Here is a 25,663-nt window from a genome sequence, read left to right on the forward strand (position 1 = left end):
TGCGTCTTTCTTTTATTTTTTCATTCTCTTGTTTGATGACTATATCCCTTTCGGGATCACGGGGAGGTTGCTGGAATCTACAAGGCTACAACCCTGAATCATTCGGCAGCTAATCACAGGGCCCTATGTGAACTTTTGGAGGTTCAGGACACTGCTCAAGGGCACCTTTGCAGTGTTCTGAAGGCGTCCTGGCAACTCCCCCGGCTACCAGAACTTCTTCCAAATTGTGTCTGTAACCAGGGATTGCACCCAGAACAGAATATTCTAATAAATGGAAACAATAAGTAAATAAAAAAAATATCTGAACAACACACAGTTAAAATGTATAAAAGGTGTTGGATGGATAGTCCAAAGAAAGAGGACAAAATGTTAATTTCTGCATAGAAATCAAGAAAAAAGTGTATATCCTTGCTTTGACTTAAAGCAACAGGTTACTTAAAATATAAAGAAATCAATAAAAATCTTTTTTACACTGTGACTTTAAATAGGGGAGAATTACAAGAATAAAAATATTTCCAAATGATCTCTGAGTCTGGTGGCACCAGATTACATCAGAGCATCAAACCAGGTTTATAGACCCTTGGAGATTCAGTCCTGTTATCATGATGTCCAAATAATTCTTTAAGAGGCCTTTCACTGATCCAAATGCTGCAGCTAGTATTCTGACAGGAAATAGTCAACGGAATCACATGACTTCTGCTATGGTTTCGCGTCATTGGCAGCTCATAAAATCCAGAATAGATTTAAATATACTTCTGGCCAACAAGGTCCTTAGAGGTCTACAGCTTGGCCTATCTCCATCTCCTATCCTAGCTAACTGCTGAAGTAATAGTAATATAAATATTTAAGTTACATATACTGTATAAAATTAATATCTTATATGATCCAGTATCTAATCTTCAACAATTTTTAAAACCCATATAGAGCGTTTAAGTTCTGGGTTTCTCTAAAATACCTTGACTGTAATAGACACTAAATCAATCAATGATCACAGTCTCTTAGATACCAACTAAAGAAATACTTATTCAATGCATTTAAAACTACTGAAATAATCCAATCTTTGTCAGAAGTTGTAGTACGGTATCTAAGCATTGTGCTGGTATGGTCATCTGCGATTAAATGTGGCAGTGATGGTTCTAACCGGTTCCTATACTGGCTTTGTATTATGATGACTAAAAATCTCAAGCACACTCTAGTTTTTGAGAAAGCCATAGAGCTAAATTACAAAAATGTGCTCTGGAAAAGTAAGGAGGATTAGATATAAGTTAACGTAGCACGCCTGCCCTGTTGCCTGGTACCACTCTCACTTCCTGAGTTATTTAAGTGATTATCAAATTCAATATATAGGGCAGAAGTGTGTAGCAGTAGTTATCTCAGTCATCTCATGGGAGACCATAGAAAGTTCCTGTCTGGTTTGGGTCTTTTTGTGCAGAGCCTAAATTCCTATTTTTTTCACCCATAAGTTGTTTAGTTCACATACCAAAAACATGCACGTTACATTGATTGGACATTCCAAATGTCTCCCATTGACCAGTGGGATCTACAGTAAGATGATTAATAATATATGACAAAGTGTTTTTGTTTTGTTTTGTTTTGTTAACTGAAATGTTAGCAAATATGACACAACTTGGATACAGTATACACACACGTGTGTGTGTTTTTGTGTGTGTGTGTGTGGTGTGTGTGTGTGTGTGTGTGTGTATAGCTTTTTTAATTGAATAAAAACATATATGTTTTTATAAAAAGTGGAAAATAAATCAACTAAAAGCGTAATCCCTTACAAGTAGCATAACAGAGAGACAGCATTTTTCTTTCATTTCAACACAAATCATATTTAAGTGTCCATCTTGGACATTTTAGTGGCGGAATCTCAGTTCACACAAAACACATTTTCAAGGAAAAAGGTTGCCACCCAATGTGAGAATACTTTGGAAAGGATATCCTCTGTAGCTGTTCAGGATCAGAGCCAAGAACAATAGTGAGACAGACCCAGAACACGAGTTCCTAGTGGTTCTATTACAACAAGAAGTTTTCTATCCTATGAAAGCCAGGTCATACTGTACAGAATAGGTTCAAGCAGGGTTACCAAAAAGAATTAGTTCACGATCTTTCTTATCAGTTTTATACATTATTTGTCTAATCGCTATTGCTCCCACACAGACACGCAAGTGAACACACACACATATAATATTAAAACATGTTTTGCGGAAGAAGCAATATTTTTCTACCTATGCTTGTGGATTTTTCTGTCCCTTTGTATTTTTAAGTGATAATAGCGCAAAAGGGTGCAATTTTAAAAAACACATTATTGTGTAGTTTGCAGAAAAATATGTCAGGTATAAATCTCAATATTCAACACAAACGTATACGCTGTATCCATCAAGATTTCTTACGGACAATATTCAGCGCATGTAAGTGTGTTCAGAAATAAAATCGCTTAAAGTACCAAATCAAGGAACACATACATGAAAATAGATATTAGAAACACAATATTAATTTGAAGCATTTACAAAACTAAAACACAAAAAATTAAACAATGCACAAGAAGGTGCTGATACTGGATTGCAACATTTACTCCTGCATTATATTAATTTTTTTGTTATTGGTAATATTAGCAGTAGTAAAAGTAGTAGTATTTAGTGAGATACCTCATTTTGGGATGTGGTGACTTTAAATTCACATATTTTGTAGTTTTGTAGAGAGAAATGGAGAAGAAAAATCATTAAGTATCATCAACTTTTGTTTTTCCCAAGGCTGTTTTCACTTTACCACCAATTCTTTTGGAATTTAATTTTAAGTTAAGAGAAATTAATAAAAGAATGGTAATTACTGCTTCACGAGATGGCATATTTTGTTGCTTTCAGTATTTAAGTTGTAAAGATATGCTGTGGTAGTTTCCTTGTATGACAAATATAGATGTTGTACAGAGAAATGACACCTGCCAGTCTATAAATCTTTGTGCAGAATGAGAGGACCATTGTGCTGCACTGACTCTGAAATACCAGTGCCACAATGGAATTTGCCTGATGTCATTCACAGATAGGACATTAGCATTGCCCCCAACATGGTGAATGTGGGCCACCCCTGACGTTTTCACTCATAGTTCCATTGAGTTCTTTTTTCAGAGGGAACCTTCCATGGGTATAAATGTTCCATGATCATTCTTAATGGTGATGCAGTAGACACACTGTTCTTCATCTTAAAGTGTATCTTAAAACAAATTTGTGTTGATTAATCTTTCCACTTGAAGTAAATGAACGGCAATACTCAATACAATACATTACGTATTACAGAAAAAGTATTATGTATGATGCTTTTGTGCAGCGTAAATGTGCCCAGTGAGTCAACTCACGAACAAATAATATAACATAAAATTGCAGTTATTGCATTCATTTATTTTGTTTTAGTATTTGTAGTATTTTGAATTCACGTCATCTGTCAAGTACACAATTTTGAAATCAGCTCATAATAATCACAAAATAATTTGAATTAGATTCTGCTTGAAATGCTTTATTGAATTAAAGTTTGAAGTCAGTGTTTCTTTCAAGTGACGCTGGCAATAGAGTGAAAATTTGCCAAACACTGTCAGGTGTTGCCCCCTAATGGTTAAAAAAAAAGTCTTCTGGAGGGTTACAAGTTCAGCATTGTAAAATGATCAAATGACTTTTTTATATACATTTGTATCTTCTTACATAATTCATCCTGTACGCACGCAGACCAGAGGTCAGCTGGACGCCAGACTATTTCCCTGATGGTGTTACAAAAGATTCTTGTCAAAGTGAATTATGAGCACTTTTTTTTTTTAAATTCTCGTACGAATGCTTCCACTAATAAAACTGGGTGGTCCAAGAAGCCAAATTTGACCCCTCACACCTATAAAAGTCTTTTTGACAAGACACTGAATAGCATGAACCATAGAATATTCAGTTCTTTACATTATAATGTAAAGAAACACTGATTCACATAATATGTTAATTTCAAAGGATAAGAAAGATCATGTTTGCTACTGACCAATTGTAATCAATTTTATATTGAATAAAGTGAGAGTTTACCAGCAGAGGCAGACTTTACATTATTTGTGTAGTTCCTGCTGTGATCGTCAGTCTATTCAATCTGATTAGATTCTATTCTGCAAATCAGATCACCTAATTTGGTTTTTACTACCCTCAAACTAAAGATATAGTCTGCAGGTAAAGAACTTGGGGCTTGTTTCAGTTCAAATCTATTGTCAATCAATCAATCAATCAATCAATCAATCAATCAATCAATCAATCAATCAATCTTTTTTCATTCAATCATATTCATTCTTTATTAATCTTTATTACAATTCAATTTCCCCACGGGGATGAATAAAGTTCATCTTAATCTTAATCTTAATCTTATTTATATAGCGTCTGTTACAGTCAAAATTGTTTCAAGGCGCTTTCCAGAATCCCAGGGCCTGACCCCCAACAAGCAACAGTGGCAAGGAAAAACTCCCCTTTAACAGGAAGAAACCTTGAGCAGGACCAGGCTCATGTAGGGGGACCCTCCTGCTGATGGCCGGCTGGGTAAAGAGAGAGGAGAGGAGAGGAGAGGAGAGGAGAGGAGAGGAGAGGAGAGGAGGAGGAGAGGGGGAGAGAGAGGAGAAACTGTCGGCTTGCCTGCCTGTCCGTCCGTCTGTGTGTCTCTGTCTGTCAGATTAATGCAGCAGTCCATATAGTATTCTATACTTGCATATGAGGATATAAAGCAGAGTTTTTGCTACATCTTCCAGAATGGCATCCAGCATTCTCTTTTATTTGTGTTACAGCTTTATACACATCGATTTTCTAGAGGAAGATTTCTCAGTGTCTGTCTTCTGTTCAAGTGAATCAAATGTATCCTATTTACACAGCCAGTTATGATGGTACTAAGAGACCACAACAGACATTGGAGAACTACATTTTGGAAAAGATATATCAAAATATATTCTGCGCTCCTCCAATCATTCCAAAACCATTTTGGTTTTTGTGTCATGGTACCTTGTGCTGTTGAGAGAAGCCCCAACCATTATGAAAGATTGTCTCCATGTCAGGACCAGTAAGTGTCTGTTTCTTACAGGTTTTTGGCCCTGTCTTCACCACATTCTTTCTGTCAAGTTTCCCGCCTGTGTGACTGGATTGCCTGCTGTGATGTATCCTACCTGTTTGTTGTTGGTTCCCTCCACCTCATGAATAAAAGTTCTGTGGCAAATTTTCTTAACGGTGAGTGTTGCAGCATTTCCCCTCAACTACTGTCAAGTATTTGACTGAAATTCTGTTTTTCTGACCTTAATTTTGTATCTCTGCCCAATTTTGCAAATTTGTGACTGAATGAAAAGACTCAAAGGTTTTATTCGAATCCTGACTCTGAGTCCTTGTTGTCCAAGCTTACCGGTACTGAGCCTGATAAGGGTGTAGATTATCTGCAGCAATGTTTGGGGCAGTTGATATGTGTCACATAGCATCCACGTGGATGACCCCAGGTTTACCATCAGAATTTCGCCCAAAGTATCATCATACATGTCATGTGTACCCATAGTAAATGACACTAGCACCATGCACCTGATGTGGAAGAAAATGGGATTCATTAGAATAGGCCACCTTTTCCCTTCCTTTAGAGCTCATCACAGCACAGAAACAGCACTTCTTAAAGTTACTAACGATCTTCTCATAGCTTCAGATCATGGACTGGTTTCTATGCTGGTTCTGCTGGACCTCAGTGCTGCTTTTGATACAGTTGATCACAGCATCCTGTTACATAGACTGGAACATGTGATTGGGATTAAAGGGACAGCACTAGACTGGTTTAGATCATATTTATCTGATAGATACCAGTTTGCTCATGTCCATGGTGTTCCCTCCTCATACAGTAGGGTTAGCCATGGAGTTCCACAAGGTTCTGTACTTGGACCAATCCTCTTCACCTTGTACATGCTTCCCTTAGGGAACATTATTCGGCAGCATGGGATAAATTTTCATTGTTATGCTGATGACACTCAGCTTTATTTATCCATGAAACCAGAGGAGACAGAGAAGTTAGTGAAGCTCCAGACCTGTCTTAAAGACATAAAGTCCTGGATGTCTTCAAATTTCCTCCTCCTTAACCCAGGAAAAACTGAGGTCATGGTGTTTGGTCCTGAACCTCTCATGGATAGATTAGATCACAGGATCACTCTAGATGGTATCTCATTAACATCTAGTCTTTCTGTGAGGAATCTAGGAGTAACTTTTGATCAAAATCTCTCCTTCAACTCACACATTAAATTAGTCTCTAGAAGTGCCTTTTTTCACTTGAGGAACATCACAAAGATCAGGAAACTGCTGACGCGGCATGATGCTGAAAAGTTAGTCCATGCATTTGTTACTTCCAGGCTGGACTACTGTAACTCTTTATTATCAGGGTGTCCAAACTCCTCTTTAAGAAGCCTCCAGTTGATCCAAAATGCTGCAGCCAGAGTTCTGACAGGTATTGACAAAAGAGATCACATTACTCCTGTACTGGCATTGCTTCATTGGCTGCCCGTTGAATTTAGAATAATTTTTAAAACCCTTCTTTTGACCTACAAGGTCCTCAGAGGCCTAGCTCCATCCTACCTGGAGGAGCTAGTGATACCTTATCAGCCCAATAGACCGCTCCGCTCTCAGATTGCTGGTCTACTTGTGGTTCCCAGAGTCTCTAGGAGTAGAATGGGGGGCCGAGCATTTAGCTATCAGGCCCCCCTGCTATGGAACCAGCTCCCTGTCCAGGTACGGGAGGCTGACTCCATCGCCACTTTTAAGATTAGGCTTAAAAAATTATCATACTTAGGGGGTTGTCTAATCATTAGGTTAACATCTTAGCTATGCTGTTATAGGCCAAGGCTGCCGGGGTCCAGAAACATGATCACCTGACAGGCTTCTGTCACCCCACTGGGTCATGGTTTCCTCTCCTCTCCTCTCCTCTCTCTCCTCTCCTCTCTCCTCTCCTCTCCTCTCCTCTCCTCTCCTCTCCTCTCCTCTCCTCTCCTCTCCTCTCTCTCTACCCAGCCGGCCATCAGCAGGAGGGTCCCCCTACATGAGCCTGGTCCTGCTCAAGGTTTCTTCCTGTTAAAGGGGAGTTTTTCCTTGCCACTGTTGCTTGTCTGGGGTCAGGCCCTGGGATTCTGGAAAGCACCTTGAAACAATTTTGATTGTATAAGACGCTATATAAATAAAGATTGATTTGATTTGATTTGACTTCCCTCATTGGTCCACTTCTGATGCTAATATGCTGATTGTTGGTGCTTTTAGCAGTGGACAGAGGATGGCACAGACACAGTGGCTGGTCTGTAGTTACACAGCTGAATATGCAACAAACCTGTCAGTTGTCATAATGTTCCAGTTGGTCAGTGTATGTTGAGATTAAGAAACTTCTGTGAAGTCGCATACACTAAATGTAGACCTATGACATATTAGAAAATATTGCCTATGTGTACTAATCATTTGAATAATACATTATTATTGTGGATTTGTTAAAAATAACGAAGTTACAATCACATAACAATAGCAGTTCAATTCAAAACAAAACAGCTGCTTGAGCTGTAACGTAATGGGCCAAATGCTGTGAAGTTCTTTCACAAGCGGTAGGGGGCGCACTCTTCTTTGAAGAGCTAATGTTCTCCTGAAGCGCTTTCTGTTTCACAGCAGTGCACACACACACACACTCACACACACTCACACACACACACAGAGGAATATTTCAGAGGATTTTTTTATTATCAGGATATAATTCTGTAAATTCATAACTGCCACCTGACACAAAATGTAATAGAATTTAAAAAAAAATAAAAAAAATAGCACCAGTGGGTAGAGCCTGAGTAAAGGTTTGCTCAGAGTTTGGCCTTATGGAGGACCGTTAAAGTTTTTTAACCCCACTCTCTTGAATCTGAATGTTCTTAGACTTACTAAGACAGTGCTGCATATCTATTGTGAAAAGAAGAGACACGTTTTACTGCTTCTCCTACAACTTAGAGTCAAGGAATGATATTAATAACTTCAGAACACTGAAATCTGTGATAAATGTACACCTCAGCTAATGAAAGTGTGTTTCTTCTTTCATTCATATAGCTCATACTGTAAATCCAAATCTCTTCCATTCTAACTGTCTTCATCCCTTCGGTGTACAGGCTGTTTCTCCTTCACTATTGGTGTAATCTTCATACTGAGTTTTGTGTATGATTCTTTACATTGTGGATTGACTGTTGTGTTCTGACCTTTAAACTTGAACAATTGTGCAAATCTACTCAGAAAATGTGAAAACAATTACTGTCTTTAGCAGCATCAGCCATCTTTTCAATGGTGTATATTTGTGAGCAATGTGATAAAATTAGAACAAAGAAAATCTCTGAATTGAGAACATTTCTTCCTCCACCATTAGTGAAGAGAAACAGAGGCTTTAGAGCTCATAAAATCAGAATCAGGAACAGGTTTGGCGCAATAGCACTGGCCTCCATCATTCCCCTATAGACTGAGTCAAATGTCCAAATGCAATAAACAGTCTATAAATATTGAGATATTGACCCAGTTCTCATCGTTTTGGCTCTATCCACCACCACAATGGATTTGAAATAAAATAAACAGGATGTCCTTTAACTGCAGACTGTCAGCTTTAAATTGAGGGTATTTACACATCACCATCACCAAATCAGGTGAGCTAATGGGAATAACAAAAGTTTCTTGGTCAGAAGTGGACTATTCCCTCATTATTTCAGCATCAATTAAGTGGGTAAAAGGCATTTATATTTGGAAGTTGTTGCTCTCAGCTGTCAATGAGAGCCAAAGAGATGTCACTATCAGTTCCTGTACAGTATGTATTGTGCAATCTCATTTTGTGCAATATATGGAATGGAATGTTTCATTGTTACTATATACAATGTACAGTTATATTAAAAGCCATGTCCCGTTTTTCTTAATCAGTGAATCTGTAATCGACCTTGTGGACTAGTTACATAAAACTGTGTCCACAACGTTTTCTCAGGCTTGACTTGGGACAGATATCCTTTGTCCTGGCGTTGCCTTGGTGAAACCAGTCATCCAGGGAGCGTTCAGAGAGAAATGTCCAGTCCTCTCTGATTTTAACGTATCCGTGGCCATTTTTCGGACTTCTGAAATGCCTCTTTAGTTTCTGCTGTGCAAATACAGTTTGACACTTTTCCCTCATCTTCCTCATGTGCTGGAAAAGTGGGCGGGATCAGTCCCACAATCACGAGCCTTTCTCCAAGTGTGAGACGTAGGAGGGAAGAGCTCAGTGCTGGAGCTGCTCTCTGAAGCCATGTGCACTATAATAAAGAAGGCGTTCAGTAAGTGCCAGCAATGGATAACGAAGGTTCCTCTGGTAGATTAACAGTGCTTCGTTGTGCCCCTTGGCACCGCGATGTTGTCACCTCCCTGAGCAAGAGGGACACGCATGTGTCAGAATTCCACATCATCAGCAGGCTGGGAGCACTCAAACCAGGGCTGCCATGGAGAAGCAGAGCGGGGAAATAATGCAGAAGGAGGAGAAGCGCAGAGAGAAAAAGCCAAAACCGGGGAATCTTTTGCGAAAGAAGTCGCTGAAGACCGTGGGGAGCTTTATGAACAGAATCGTCAAAACTTTAGTCACTTTAACCCAATTTGTGACGCGTGAGCGTGACGGGGAGGAGGACGATGGGGGCTTTGGGAAGGTCGCTGCTTGCAGCCAGAGTGCTGAGCCGGCAATCAGCCGAGAGGAGGCGAAAGACCTTCTGACATGCTCCCCCCTATGCGCCGGAAGAGACAGGCTGCTTTATCAATACGGAGACCAAGTTCCGGGTGTCATGGGACTCAAAAACCATGGCAACACCTGTTTCATGAACGCCGTGGTCCAGTGCTTGAGCAACACCAACGTCCTGGCAGAGTACCTGGGTTTAAAGCGGTACAAACACGACCTGGTTCAAACCGGACTAAACGGTGTTCTAAGAAGCGATGGGACGCGCCATGTAAAGGGGGAGGTGACGGAACAGCTTGCGACTTTAGTCCGGGCTCTGTGGACTCTGGAGTACACCCCACAGCTGTCGGTGGACTTCAAGGTACCCTGAACTCAGCTACATCCAGTAGACTCAGAAAAGGGACGTTTAAAATGCATCAGGAGCTGGATAAATGAACGGTTCATTCTTTTGCTTGGTCAACCGACTCACGTTATCATGTTTTTAAATGGTCAGATCTCCAATCCGACCTCAGAGTATAATTATCTAGTGCTACAGGCTACCGGATCACAGCAGTATATCATTGTCTCCTGACAGTCTCCTGATTGGATGTAATCTTTTTTTGTGTTTACCCTTGTTTATATCCACATATCTCACAGAACAGTAAACGGTTTACGACAGACAGACAGACCGACCACTTGACACTTTCTCTCTTGCACTTCATGTGTTGAGATTCTTTGTGTGTTCATGCACACAAACTCTCTCTCTCTCTCTCTCTCTCTCCTCTCTCTCTCTCTCTCTCTCTCTCTCTCTCTCTCTCACACACACACACACACACACCACACACACACACACACACACACACACAGAGTGTGTAACACATTGTGGTTAGTGATGATGAGAGGTTCACAGTTCATAGTTTATACCATCAAAAATTGCCTGTTGAGTAATACCACAGCTGCTTGCACTCTAAGGTTGTTTTTTGACAGACAGAAATTACCTCTTTAACACAACCAAAAAGGACACTTGACTTTTTATTTGGAAAGAGCATTCAATTATTGATGCCTGTGAGATGAACAAGAAATACTTCAACAGAGGACCCATTCCATCACCAACTGATATAAAGAAAGAGCTAAGGATGTGAGAAGAGGAGAAAAGATTTAGTGTCCACTGAGTTTAATGAGATTACACAGATATCACAGTAGAACAATGTGACTGCCTAAAACCTTTGTGCAGATGTGTGCTTTTGATCTGGATAGTTCTTGTTTCTTTCATCCCTCCTGGTTGGGCAGCATGTTTATACTGTGAGGCCTAGGCAGGGTCAGAGTCCGAAACTCAAACAGTCAGGTTGATGGTTTCTCCAACACAGAGCCTTGAGAAACAGAGAAAAGTTGTGTGTAGACTTGAGCAAACAGGAATGACATCCTTTCTACTGGTTTGATAGGACTAAATATCTGGTTTAATGGATAAGACCTACTCAGATATGGGTCTTGAAATCTTCTAGTTTCTGTTGCTGCTGCAATGATTCAGACATCTTACTTAAGGTTTACTGTAAATCAGACATTTCTAAATAGGGCTGAGTTAAAGTAACTGATACCACACAGGAAGTTAAAAGTGGAGATTTTAGTATTTTGACCCTGACCAAACTGCAACACTAAGGCTTTAAATTAAAATGAAAGTCCTAATCTTTTTTTTCCACCTGACCTGAATTTTCATAAGCATATATCCTCATAGGCCACAAGATACCACAATTATGACCATTACTTAGCAATACAGATGAGAACAGATAAAAGCATCACATTTGACACTATACCACTCAAAATAATGCAAAGAAACATTGTGGTGGCTGTTTCCAGCATTTTATGTAACCGGAGGTTATTATGATTACGTTTATAAACAAAATGTATTTTTACTATAATTTTTGTCCCCTTACCTGGTGTAGTTAGGCACTGCACCTGAGGTGGAACTTACTTTTTTCCATGTACCCCTACGTTCTCAGATATGCCCCCACCTCTGTGGGAGAAGTAAGAGTTTTTTTGGCTTTTCTTGTTCCACTGTCTTCTATATTTAGCAGGGTTACACTTAATGTAAATTCATATAAACACATTAATTTGATGATATTTTTTGTAAGGGTTCGGATGTAGTTGAAGATGATTGTACATTTACACTTTTCTATGCTAATCAGGATCCTTGAAATAAAAATGAATGGGAAAACAGTGGTGTGACCTTTTTTAGGAAACACAACATGAAAGAATTACATTGTACAAATGTTTTTCTCAAATGTAATTGACTACCTCATTCTTATCAAACCAGTAATGTGTCAAATACTTTACACATTAAAAGTCTCATTTTGATAGCAAAAACATTCATCCTATTTGTCTCACTGTTGAACAACCTTGCAAATAAAGTAAATCTTATCTTAAATAACTGGGCAGAATCATTTTTGGGAAGGGCTTCAATACTATTTTTTGTGGCATCTCCTTTCTGCAGTGGATGGTGTTATCCATTTTTATTTATGACAGCTGTATAGCTAAAGTCAAATCTGTCTAATATTTAAGTCTCAATTGATACTATCAACTTGAATAAGCTGAAAATGAAATGTTTGAAACATTTTTTTTTAGGTATGTGATGCAGATGTAAATAGGAGGGTAGTTTTTTCTTTCTTAGATTTAGATGATTATACACTTTACAGAGTGGCAATTATGCCATAGAGAACAATAAAACCAAAACAACATTTTCTGCAACCTCAATTATATTACCGAGACAATTACCACCTTTAAGCAGTTTAAGATAATTACTGTTATTACTGAACTGCCCAACAGCTGTAGGCCAGTGTGTGCCCATGGTTCCCATGGTTAATGTTACACCACTCTGTATTGCAAAGAATGATTTGTAGTGCCACACACTATTTACACACATCAAAAAGTTGCACTAATGGTCGGGCAAGACAAATTTAAATTTAACACTATAATGATACATATAATATAAATGTAGCACTATAAATCAGTGTATTTGAACAGATTGAATTGCAATTAAATTTGTTAGTTTCTATGGCTGTTTGTTCATTTTTTTTAAACATATCTCAATTGTTAAATTTGCTTTTTTTTTTCTCGCATCCACATGGTCAGTAGTAAAATAGAACTGAGTTTTAAGATTGAATGTGTATCAGGGTTACTTGGTGAATTGCAGCATTGCCTCTTGCCAGTCCTTTCTAAATTTTACCACGCAGCAGATCACAAGCATTTAGCCATTCTTAACATTCAGAAAAGGGAAACGTAATTAGGGGTTTCATCGTGAACTCACAACTCACAATGTTTCAAGGTGTAATAACCTACAAATTCAAATATTTCAGTACAATTTGTTGTTACACTATTGAACCATTCCTTGATCCTGATGCCTACTTAGTACAGTAGTAATTTAGTACAACAGTTGAACTAATTTATTTAATACAATTTATGTTTTTATTCCCTCCAGCTCATTGTATCAAAATATGGATCACAGTTTCGTGGTAACTCTCAACATGATGCACTTGAGTTCCTTTTGTGGTTGCTGGACCGTGTTCACGAAGATGTTAACCCGGCTACCCAGAATAACAACACAATGAACGTTTTTGGAGAGGTAAGATGGCAGGTGGCTTTATATTATTGATGTCTATGGCAGTTTTGTATGATTGGATGATGATGATGATGATTATTGTTGGAATTGTTTCTGCTGCACATCACATCCGATATACTGATCTACTGTATGGTGTTTTGAACTTTGAACCTTTGAACTTTGCTACCATTCATTTTTGGTCACTTTTAAAGTAAATATACTTTATTTTTGTAGCTTTACAGGTTCAATAAATTATAGTGGCATTATTTATGATTATTTTTATTGGCAATAGGCTTCAATTCTTTGGAAACTAATGTCTGCAGAACAGGAGAGCCAAGGTCAGTTAGAACGATGTGTCTCCTCTTGCAATCTTGGTTGACCTGTCTTTTATTTTTTCTAAATAATTTTTAAAGGCAATTCCACAGTAGTTAGACCTTTTCCCTGACAAACTGGACAAACAGATGGATAAGTAAGCAAATGTCTTTTTATACCTGTCAATTTTTAGTTTTAAGGCACTGATGAAAGCAGTTATGCTTTAGGCAGCATGAGAACACATTGCAACAGTGCTTAAAAAGGAATGGTTTAAATACAGTAGTACATAGCTTTTTTATATAATGACTGTACACCCAAAGCAATGGCACTGAACAGAGATTCAGTTGAGAATGTGGCAACACACAACAAACATTTGGTTCATCAGTTATACCGCCAAATTTAACTTGGCAAAAGTAAAATTCTTTCTGTCTATGTAAAAGAGCTTTGTATAAGAAAATATTTCTAAATCAAATTCTTTAAATTAAGTGTCAGTATTCTGACGTTAAGTTTCCTGTGTTGTGTTTACACCAAAGCGTCAGGAACTCAAAAGCAACATGTGTTATTGTTGGTTTTTAAGTTCATTAATGATTTACTGTAGCTGATTATTTTCTCTGCTAGCACCTAGGCATAGCCGATTTATTCAGGATCACAGAGAAGACTTAATCCAAACCATTTTATTACCGTAGTCTGTGCATGTCCTCACCACACAGCGCTTGAGTTGGGCAGCTTATCCTCTGCTCCCTGAAGGGAGTAAATTTCATTGTTCAGTGCTTTGGTAGTTGGTAGTTGATGAGTTATGAATGCATGGTGCAAATGTGAAGCCTTCTCACTCTCTGTCTGGTTATTCAATGTGGCCCATTGTGAGGTGAGGCAGCGAAAAAAGAAGCACTTGTGCTGCTACTGAGAGAGGAGTTAAAGCTCTCTGCAGATATGTAGTGAACGATCAGTCATATATTTGCCTGATAAGATCAAAGTTTTTATATTTACAAATATGTATAATTAATTAAAATATTGCTAAAATGTAATACACTCACTATATCGCCTTTCAAGGACTCAAGGACATTTATTGTCCTACCAGTATGCATTTACACACGAGATGGTATGAAATTTGCACTCAGGTTAAATGGTATGAAATTTGCACCCAGTTATACTCCACTTAAAGGGCTTATTAGAAGGATAAAGGTTAATAAGATAGTTAAGATATATTATAAATAAAAGCATTTTTTAAATATAAACTGTATTTATTGACAGTGTCATATTGGTAGGTAAGTCATCTAATGCTGCATTTCTTTTGCTTGGTTATATAAATTATGTTTAGGAACCACAGCCAAAGATATTGCCATGTTTTACCATGATTATATTTAGTTCAGAGCAGCCCAAATTCACAGAGTGAACAAATCATTAAAGGAAGCCAATTTATAATCCAAACATTATAGGCCACTAAGAAAATAGGAAATAGTAAAATAAAAACAAAAAAAAAACATTAATGTTAGAACTTTTTAACAATAATTCACATGTTGCAGATACAGAGTATAAATAGAATTATGAGAGGTCAAACACACTTTACTCAGAGACTTTCTTTTTAATGAATAAAGTGGAATGAAGATCATTTACTGGTGATCCCTCATCACTGATACAATTAAACTAATTAATCAGTAACCATTAAAATTATTGGGTGTTTAATCCATACATTAGAGTTCAGTTGCAGTTATTTTCTTACCAGACAGTGACTTCTTTAATAGAACATTGAATTTATAATCAGTAAGCGGTAGTAGCTAATTTTATGAGAGATGAGGAGGGTTTAAACAGTTGATCCTTAGATTAAGTCAGTGCACAGCTGTACGTGTTATTCCACCCAGAAAGATCCAGGCATAGACTGCTGAAAGGTTGGAGAGAAACCTCCATAGCCATTATCTTGGGGGATATTTGTTGACAGGGACCATCATTAAGGAACATGCACGTTATTCATCAATGCCCTGTGTCAGTGTGTACTATTTTCAGTTGTTCCATTACTCAGTAGCACCATTTCTGTGTGTGTGTGTGTGTGTGGTACAACCATGGGGATTGGAGATTCAGGCTTGCTGGGTCTGGTATTCAGACCATCATAGTGCTTTCTCCAGCACCATAACTCAATATTTTGTGTATTTCTAAGGCCTTTTTAAATTATTCATATCAACTCTACTGGGAATAACCCTGAACTTTTCTTTACAATCCTTCCGCTGTCCCATCCCATAACCCATCATTATTAGGCAAGTCTATTAAGGAGATTTTAAATTTATATTTCTAAAATTCCCTTTATAATTGAGAAATAGATCACTCTACTAACATGTCTGGAAAAGTCTGGGAAGTAGTGCAAGGTTTGTGATATTGAAACCTGCTCATATAAACATTGTCAAGTTATCTGCCTTATTTCAACACCTGCCCAACTTGAAATGGCCTGGTTCCATAAAACCCCAAAGGACGCTAGATCAACTCTTCCGTTTCTTCAATCTTTATTTTATTTTCAAGATTGTTTGGCTTGCATTGGCATTATATCAGACTTAGGATTAAGAGTAGGTTGAAAACCTTTAAAACAAAAAGAAACAATTTAGCAAACAATTCAAACAAAAACAAATATCTCCATCAAATCAAAGTTTCTTTCATACCAATGACGTCTTTGGGAGGAACCCTGTGTTGAAATCGTCTTCTCTTTGTCAATTGTCTTCTCTTTTGTTCCTCAGTGATCTTCTTTCCCAGAATGAGTACCTTTTAGTGCGGAATGAGGCCCTAAGTGCTGCCTCCAGTGCAGCTTTCAGGTGTCCCCACTTTGTGATTAAGATTAAGATTAAGATTAAGATGAACTTTATTCATCCCCGTGGGGAAATTGAATTCTAGTAGCAGCGTATGCAGAGTAAAGAGACAGAAAAAAAAATAAAAAATACAGATAAGATTAGAATGTTATAAGCATATATATATAATATATGGAAAGGAAGTGGCATTCTTGTAAAATAGACAGCTACCATGTAGCCTGGAAAGACTGTCTATTAGTTTACAAAAAGGCCCTTCGCAAGGCTAGAACATCTTATTTTTCTTCTTTGATTGAGGAAAATAAGAGCAACCCCAGGTTTCTTTTCAGCACTGTGGCCAAATTAACTAAGAGTCACAGTGTTTTAGATCCACGTATCCCTTCTTCCCTGAGTGGTGAAGACTTCATGAGCTTCTTCACTGATAAAGTTCTAGCTATCAGAGAGAAAACTAACCAGGCCATCCCAACAACTGGACCATCACCAGATGTGCCGACTGTGGGAACATACAGGGTCTCCAACGAGCCCTTAAGCTCCTTCAGCCCTATATATTTTTCTGAGGCGTCATCGCTAATTCAGAAATCCAAGACCACCACGTGTCTTTTAGATCCCATCCCAACACACCTGTTGAAGGATGTTTTACCATTGATAGGCAGTTCTATCCTGGACCAGATCAATGGTTCTTTAGTGTCAGGTTATGTACAGGTTATGTCCTACAAGGTGGCAGTGATTAGGCCGTTGCTTAAAAAAACCATCACTGGATCCTGATGTTTTAGCAAATTATAGGCCAATATCCAACCTTCCTTTTATCTCTAAAGTTCTAGAGAAGGTTGTGGTGACTCAGTTACTGGAGCACCTGCAGCCAGTTTGAGATGTTTCAGTCAGGCTTTAGAGCTCATCGCAGCACAGAAACAGCACTTCTTAAAGTCACTAATGATCTTCTCATAGCTTCCGATCATGGACTGGTCTCTATGCTGGTTCTGCTGGACCTCAGTGCTGCTTTTGATACAGTTGATCACAGCATCCTGTTACAGAGACTGGAACATGTGATTGGGATTAAAGGGACAGCACTAGACTGGTTTAGATCATACTTATCTGATAGATACCAGTTTGCCCATGTCCATGGTGTTCCCTCCTCATACAGTAGGGTTAGCCATGGAGTTCCTCAAGGTTCTGTACTCGGACCAATCCTCTTCACATTGTACATGCTTCCCTTAGGGAACATTATTCGGCAGCATGGGATAAATTTTCATTGTTATGCTGATGACACTCAGCTCTATTTATCCATGAAACCCGAAGAGACAGAGAAGTTAGTGAAGCTCCAGACCTGTCTTAAAGACATAAAGTCCTGGATGTCTTCAAATTTCCTCCTCCTTAACCCAGGAAAAACTGAGGTCATGGTGTTTGGTCCTGAACCTCTCAGGGATAGATTAGATCACAGGATCACTCTAGATGGTATCTCATTAACATCTAGTCTCTCTGTGAGGAATCTAGGAGTAACTTTTGATCAAAATCTCTCCTTCAACTCACACATTAAATTAGTCTCTAGAAGTGCCTTTTTTCACTTGAGGAACATCACAAAGATCAGGAAACTGCTGACGTGGCATGATGCTGAAAAGTTAGTCCATGCATTTGTTACTTCCAGGCTGGACTACTGTAACTCTTTATTATCAGGGTGTCCAAACTCCTCTTTAAGAAGCCTCCAGTTGATCCAAAATGCTGCAGCCAGAGTTCTGACAGGTATTGACAAAAGAGATCACATTACTCCTGTACTGGCATTGCTTCATTGGCTGCCCGTTAAATTTAGAATAATTTTTAAAACCCTTCTTTTGACCTACAAGGTCCTCAGAGGCCTAGCTCCATCCTACCTGGAGGAGCTAGTGATACCTTATCAGCCCAATAGACCGCTCCGCTCTCAGATTGCTGGTCTACTTGTGGTTCCCAGAGTCTCTAGGAGTAGAATGGGGGGCCGAGCATTTAGCTATCAGGCCCCCCTGCTATGGAACCAGCTCCCTGTCCAGGTACGGGAGGCTGACTCCATCGCCACTTTTAAGATTAGGCTTAAAAAATTATCATACTTAGGGGGTCGTCTAATCATTAGGTTAACATCTTAGCTATGCTGTTATAGGCCAAGGCTGCCGGGGTCCAGAAACATGATCACCTGACAGGCTTCTGTCACCCCACTGGGTCATGGTTTCCTCTCCTCTCCTCTCCTCTCTCCTCTCCTCTCCTCTCTCCTCTCCTCTCCTCTCCTCTCCTCTCCTCTCTCTCCTCTCCTCTCCTCTCCTCTCCTCTCCTCTCCTCTCCTCTCTCTCTACCCAGCCGGCCATCAGCAGGAGGGTCCCCCTACATGAGCCTGGTCCTGCTCAAGGTTTCTTCCTGTTAAAGGGGAGTTTTTCCTTGCCACTGTTGCTTGTCTGGGGTCAGGCCCTGGGATTCTGGAAAGCGCCTTGAAACAATTTTGATTGTATAAGACGCTATATAAATAAAGATTGATTGATTGATTGATATATACATAATATAATATATACATATTATAGGCATTATAAGCATATATACATAAATATAGAATAAATTAGAAATAAAATTACAACACGAACATTACACAGTTATTGTTATTGGCTGGGTTTGGATGAGTTATATAGTCTGATGGCAGACGGCAGGAATGACTTCCTGTACCGTTCCTTAGAGCAGCGAGGCTGCAGGAGTCTGTTGCTGAAGCTGCTCCTCAGTTTGTCCACTGTGTTATGGAGGGGGTGGGAGGAACTGTCCATGATTGTCCGCAGTTTCAACACCATCCTGTCCCTCACCACCTCGTCCAAGTTATCAAGTCTACAGCCAACAACAGACCCTGCCTTTTTGATGAGTTTGTTAAGTCTGTTGGCATCCTTTGCTTTAATGCCTGTACCCCATTAGCGCCTGCTCTGCTCAATAATGCCTTCTGGGATTTGTAGTTGGGGTGTGAAGAACTCCAGGATAAATGTCTGAGATTTATCTCAACAAACATGCATAGATGCTGCACAAAAACAAAGAAAAAGAAACATTTTCTAGAGAAGTATCACTCACTCCTAACTCCAGTCACCATTAGGATTTGCTCTATGAAGCAAAGTAATTAAGATAAAGAATAGACTGTAAGTGTTTTTATAGTGCTAATTATCGGTGGGTGTAAAAATACTGTTTAGACTGTTAAATTATTTTTTTGTGATATAAAAACACATACTGTTTGTCTGTACTTTCACAGACCAAATGAATTCTTGCCTTAAAGCTTACTTTGGTTTAAACCATATGTTTAGAAGTTATCAATCAATCAATCAATCTTTATTTATATAGCATCTGTTACAATCAAAATTGTTTCTAGGTGCTTTCCAGAATCCCAAGGCCTGGCCCCCAACAAGCAACAGTGGCAAGGAAAAACTCCCCTTTAACAGGAAGAAACCTTGAGCAGGACCAGGCTCATGTAGCCTCCTGCTGATGGCCGGCTGGGTAGAGAGGGAGGAGAAGGGGGAGGACAGGTAGAAGAGTGAATAGGTAGAGAGCATAGAAATAAATTGTATTATTTAAAATAAGCTGCAGGTTATGGACATTATTATTCACCATCTCAATAAATCCATTTCATGTCTGCCGTGGCTGCTGTACTTCATCAGGGTTTTATTTATTCATTTAATGGAATCATGTCATTTCATGTTAACTTTCTGAAATACTACCTAAACTATAACTCTTTTTGATGTTCAAATTGGATATAGTGATTAAAATCAGTTGTCTCTCTTAGTAAGAAATAACTCTGAAAAGCATGATCTATCAGAAGTATGTATTAAATGCTATTCCAGTTAAACTCCAGCAGTATTCTCTGCTCTCAGTTAGCAGTAGCCAGCTACTTATCATGCACAGCTCTATGCATTGCTTTGGCACTCTGCTCTAGTTATCTACTGTTGGCCCAGATCTCACAGTCTGTGTTGTTTGGTCTCCTGTTGACACTGCCAATCCACTGCTCAGTTCTCCACCCACCAACAACACAGTTGAGTGCCGTATCATTCTTTACTCTCCTTAGTTCATGTGCATTGGCACATACCTCTGTACTGTCAACAGGCTTGTGGATTAGACTTATGATGTTTGTTAGTAATCTTTGGGACGTTTGTCCATTTCTCTGTCTCACTTCAGTTTCTTGCCTTCCACTTCCTTGTGTTTAAAAATTCAAAGCTTTCTATTTAGCCTGCTATAAGCCAAAGTCATGGACATGGCCTGGGAATGGGTTAGCTAAAGGTTAATGCTGGAGAGGGAAGGAATAGTTAACAGACATTCAATAGAAAGGGAATAGTGCACTTACAGCTGCCATAGCCAACAAGGGTAAATAGTTCGATAACATACCTGCAGCCACTTAACATAGCTTTCAGGAAACTGAAATCTGAAGATGCTTTCTGTTCAATTTTATAATATTTTGGAATGATATTGAACATCCATGTAGTCAGTATAGTCACTGACAACCAGTAATGGATTTGCAAGAATTATATATTATTAATATAATTAATGTTAATGACCTTCCTTCTCTGTGTTGCAGGGTAATGATGGAAGTAAGGAAATACAATATTCTGACCAGTCTCAGCCCGAGCAAGAAGGTCTCCAGCATAGCTTTGTTAAGGAACATTTTCAGGCACAGTACAAGTAAGTCTACATTTGTGATGAGCAACAAGTCTATTATAAGTGATGAGCCTAACAATGTTATTATCCAAACTGTATGTAGCTAATACCACTTTTTTAAATGCTGTGGGTATTTTTTTGTTTTGCTTTGATTTTTTTTTTTTTTTTGGGGGGGGGGGGGGTTAATGCTCTTAACCCTGAATCTTTTCATTTAAGCTTTTCAAAAGTCTTTTCAAATTGAATTTTCAATCATTTTCCGGTGTAATCCTCCATTGGCTTATTAATTATAGTGGGTGCTTGCTTGATTATCACTGTTTTCTACTATAACTGCACTTGCTCATTTTTTAAAATCAAACACCTGGTCCATCCCAAACAGAGGTGAAACAGCAACAAACCTGATACCCTCTGGCCATCTCAATTTGGTAAATCAGGGGTGTTCACACTTTTCAGCATGCAAGCTACTTATGAAACGACCAAGTCAAAATTATCGACCCATTATATTTCTTTAGGAAAGTATTGAGGATTCTTATAATTTATGTTGATGTACGTTGCATAACCGCACATGCTGCACAACACAACATAATTAACTATGTACATTTTTTGCCATTGTGAAAAACAACTGGGACTTTAGTTTATTTCCCTTCCTCTTCCTCAGCTTGCTTTCCACAGGAATTTGGTGTCGTATTTTCCATGAACAATCCGAAAATGCCACTCCACACATTTCCCTTATTTGGTATTGCGCTGGTAGACTGGCAGATGAGGCAAACGCACTTTGAAAATGTCATCCTGAAAAAAGTCCTTCTCCCATTACGTATGAAAGTTTTATTGTTCTTTCTTGGTCCAGCTCCCCCACTCATTTTAATACCCTTTCTTAAGTTTAAGAGAAAAAAACTAAAGCGAAAAAAACGCAGTAATAAACTGACGAGCTTGTTAGCTTTGCTGCACTTATAGCTGTTGTTTGCACATGCACAGTAAGTTAAGTGTCAAAAAGTTCAGATTTCATCTGACTGACTGCCCTGTATATCAATCAAGTGACGGGACGGATGATAGGCTGACGTCTATTTTTTTATTGTCATGCGATCTACCAATAGTACCTTGGCGATCAACCTATTGAGCATCCCTGAGGTAAATGATATTCAAAATACCTCCAAAGGTTCATTGAACCTTTAAATGGACTCTCCCTGGACAAGTAGAATGAATGAATGGAAGGGAATAAAATATCGTAGACAAAGGTGCAAAAGTAACAAGGATAAGCACATGGAATACAGCTGGAGTCAGTGTTTCAGGAGCTGGCACACGCAGACTTATTGAGAAGAAAGGCTGCAACCATAGCATTCCGTTTGTCAAGCCATTCTTGAAACAACATAAGAGGGCTCCTACGTGGGCTAAGGGCAGAAAGCACTCAGATTAAAGTACATGTTTCATGTCAGTTACAAATCAAGGCCCTAGATTTTGCATAAAGAGTAGTGATGAACAGAATACAAGCAATTTATCATCTTGTGTAAAGTTTCCACTGTCAGTGATGGTTTGGTGAGCCATTTCATCTGCTGGTGTTAGTGCACTATGTTTTATCAGGTCCATGGTCAATGCAGCCGTTGACTAGGAGATTTTAGAGCATGTCATACTTCCTTCTGCTTACCAGCTTTATGGACACTGCCAAAACTACCAATACATGACCAAAACCCCACACAGACTATATTGTAAAGATGTAGATGTGTGATGCACAATTGGGCAACATTGATGATTCAACAATCATCATAGTGAAAGCCAGTTCACTATCATTACATCTTTCCCTTTTGAGAGCACACTCTTTTCTAGACTGAAGGCTAAACTACATACAATTTGCAATACAGTGTCTGATGTGATGCAACTAAGGTTGATGGAGCGAAGAATTGCGCTTGTAGTGGCCCAGTTTGTCACTGTGCACTCATCACAGCCATTAAACATGTTCAAACAATTTAAATCCAACAAACCAAACTTGGACTTTTATTAATTCATTTTACCTATCATCACATTTTATGTGTCATTATCATCTTTGTTTCATCTTCATTTACACAGAATTACACTACAGTTCTCTGGCTCAATTTTATTTATCATGGAAAAACAATTCCATGGTGCTCTGAACTCTTCCCCTCTTTATAGAGGGGATGGGGACATTCAAAAATTCTGACAATGCCATTTGGATCTGGTGAAAGTTAGTGCCAGCAATGTAGGCAATCCTGTCACAGTTCTGTAATTCTGCTCACCTCATGCAGTATTTTTCCATTCACCCCACCATTGCTCTAATCTGACTGTGAGCTACACCCATCTTATCAAGGCATCACCACTCACCTACTTTCATTCAGGCTGGCTCAGAAGGAACACTCCTGTTCTCCACACACTTTCTACCAGATTGTTTTATGAATGCAAGACTCTGCAAGACACACTCCAGGACTGATTTCCTCTTGCCAGCCATTCTTTAATCCCTGTAATTTCCTCAGCCTTCTGTCCCCCACCAAAAGTTCTGTCCTTCTCCCTTGGCCTGTTCCTGTAGCTGTGTAGAGATTACCTGCTTTGTGAAAGTAGTGTGAGTTTCTATGACCTATCCTGTTACTGCCTGTTGAACAGTGACTTTTGTATTGCCACACTGGTTTCACTATGTACGCTGTCAGGATATTCACCTGCTGGACAATTCCTTTGCATTTCCCTTTGTCTGTGGCAAACTTCATTGAAGTTACTATGTGCCTCTGTGATGATCTGCTGTGCTTAAACACACCCATTTCATATAAGGGTAAAAAAAACTATCAAAACCTGCCTGCTTCAATTGAAGAGGGTTGTCACCCTTAGGATGAAATTTAGCACGGGTGGGGGCTGTTAATTCCCACCATCCCCCAACAAATCACACCAAGCTGAACCCGGTCTTTCTCTTTGTAAGCTGGTTTAATTCTTCCTCACATGCTCAAAACATTGAGTTTAGAAACTCAGAAACTCAAAATACATAAAGAGTGAAATGGAACAGGACAGGATACAATGGGTTCATGAGAAATCCCGGTACGCAAGAGGCTAAAACAGAGAAATGCCAGTACTCCATACTCCTCCATACCAGCCCATTAAAATCTCTACTTGGGTAGCCACATGCTACACAGAGTGGGTTTGGGGCATGGAAATTACCTATGTAGTACTCTTAATATGTTATTTTTAGTGCAGCTTTCTTTAATTTGTTGCCTTCAATCCCACAGCTGTCTCAGCATGTTGTCTTCACTCCTATATAAAGAAGCATTTCAGCAGTGTTTGTTTTTTACTCACTTTGTTAGGATTGGCTTGTGCTTTTAATTATCAATAGAAAAGAGAATGAAAAGGGCAGCAGATGCTAGTGCTATAAAGAGGCACAGACAGAAGTCATTATTTAAATAAAAATATTCATGCATTCTGCTGTAGTTTTTAATCATTCTTTGTGACCTAGTATTAAACGATCAATGGCTCACTCTTATGAAAACTTTCTTTGTTTAGCAAACTATTAAGGAGGATTTTTCATTAAGATTATAAATCTGTGCACAACATGGAGTCAGCCCTTGCCCATGCCAAGATTTTTATGTGATATGATAGTGGCATCTGTGTTGTTCTTGTCCTGCTCATCTAAACCACAGCCTTTCACACTGTAGACCCGGAATGTCAACTCAGATTCATTCCAGGTTTTGTGTCCTACCAGGCAGAAACTTGGCTTAACCTTGCTCGTAAAAGGTTGGACCCATGTTTGCCTTTGGAACTGCTTTGATTCTTCATGGCTTACTCTTAACAAGTTGGAAACATTCCTCAAAGATTCTGATCCATATTGACATAATAGCATCACACAGTTGCTGCAGAGGTGTCCACCACATCCTGAAGGTGCTCTATTGGATGTAGATCTGGTGACTGTGGAGGCCATTGGAGTACAGTCAACTCATTGTCATGTTCCAGAAACCTGTTTGCAATGATATGAGCTTTTTGATATGGTGACTTATCCTGCTGAAACTATCAGAAGAAGGTACAGTGTGGTTATAGAGAGATGAGTATGGTCAGCAACAACACAGGCTGTGGCATCTAAATGATGCTCCTTGGTATTAAGAGGCCATAAGTGTCCTAAAAAACTATCCCCCACACCAATCCACAACCACCATCGGCCTGAACTGTTGATACAAGGCAGAATGTACCTATAGTTTTTTGTTATTTACCATATTCTGACACTACCATCTGAATGTCAGAGCTGAAATTGAGATTGTCAGACCACGCAACATTTCTCCAATCTTTTATTATCCAATTTTGGTGAGTCTGCATGAAATTGTAGCCTCGCTTTCCTGGAGCTGACAGGAGTGACAGGTGGTCTTCTGCTGCTGTAGCACATCTTCTTATAGTATCAACGTGTTGAGCATTTGGAAATGGTATTCTGCATTCCTTGGTTGTAACGAGTGGTTATTTAAGTGACTGTTATTACTTACTGTTACTGTTTTCTATCACCTCAAACCAGTCTGCACATTCTCATCTGACCTCTCACATCGACATTGTGTTTTCATCGACAAAACTGCCACTCACTGGAAATTTTCTCTTTTTTGCACCATATGCCGTAAACATATGAGATGGTTGATCAGCAGTTTCTGAGATACTCAGACCAGCCCATCGGTCACTGACATGCGTCAAAGTC

The 25,663-nt window shown here is 39.0% G+C and overlaps 1 protein-coding gene across 1 annotated transcript in view; it reads left to right on the forward strand.

The window, feature by feature from the left end:
* The first annotated feature begins 9,235 nt into the window (after positions 1-9,235).
* Positions 9,236-25,663, forward strand: part of usp43b (ubiquitin specific peptidase 43b) — a 41,468-nt gene continuing 25,040 nt past the window's right edge. The window contains exons 1-3 of the mRNA XM_057014356.1: positions 9,236-10,066; positions 13,157-13,300; positions 20,927-21,030. Coding sequence (XP_056870336.1) covers positions 9,482-10,066; positions 13,157-13,300; positions 20,927-21,030 — 833 coding nt within the window. The 5' untranslated portion in view covers positions 9,236-9,481. The remainder of the gene's footprint in view (positions 10,067-13,156; positions 13,301-20,926; positions 21,031-25,663) is intronic.

This window comes from Takifugu flavidus, chromosome 18 (assembly GCF_003711565.1).
Source record: "Takifugu flavidus isolate HTHZ2018 chromosome 18, ASM371156v2, whole genome shotgun sequence".
In the NCBI taxonomy this organism is placed as follows: Eukaryota; Metazoa; Chordata; class Actinopteri; order Tetraodontiformes; family Tetraodontidae; genus Takifugu; species Takifugu flavidus.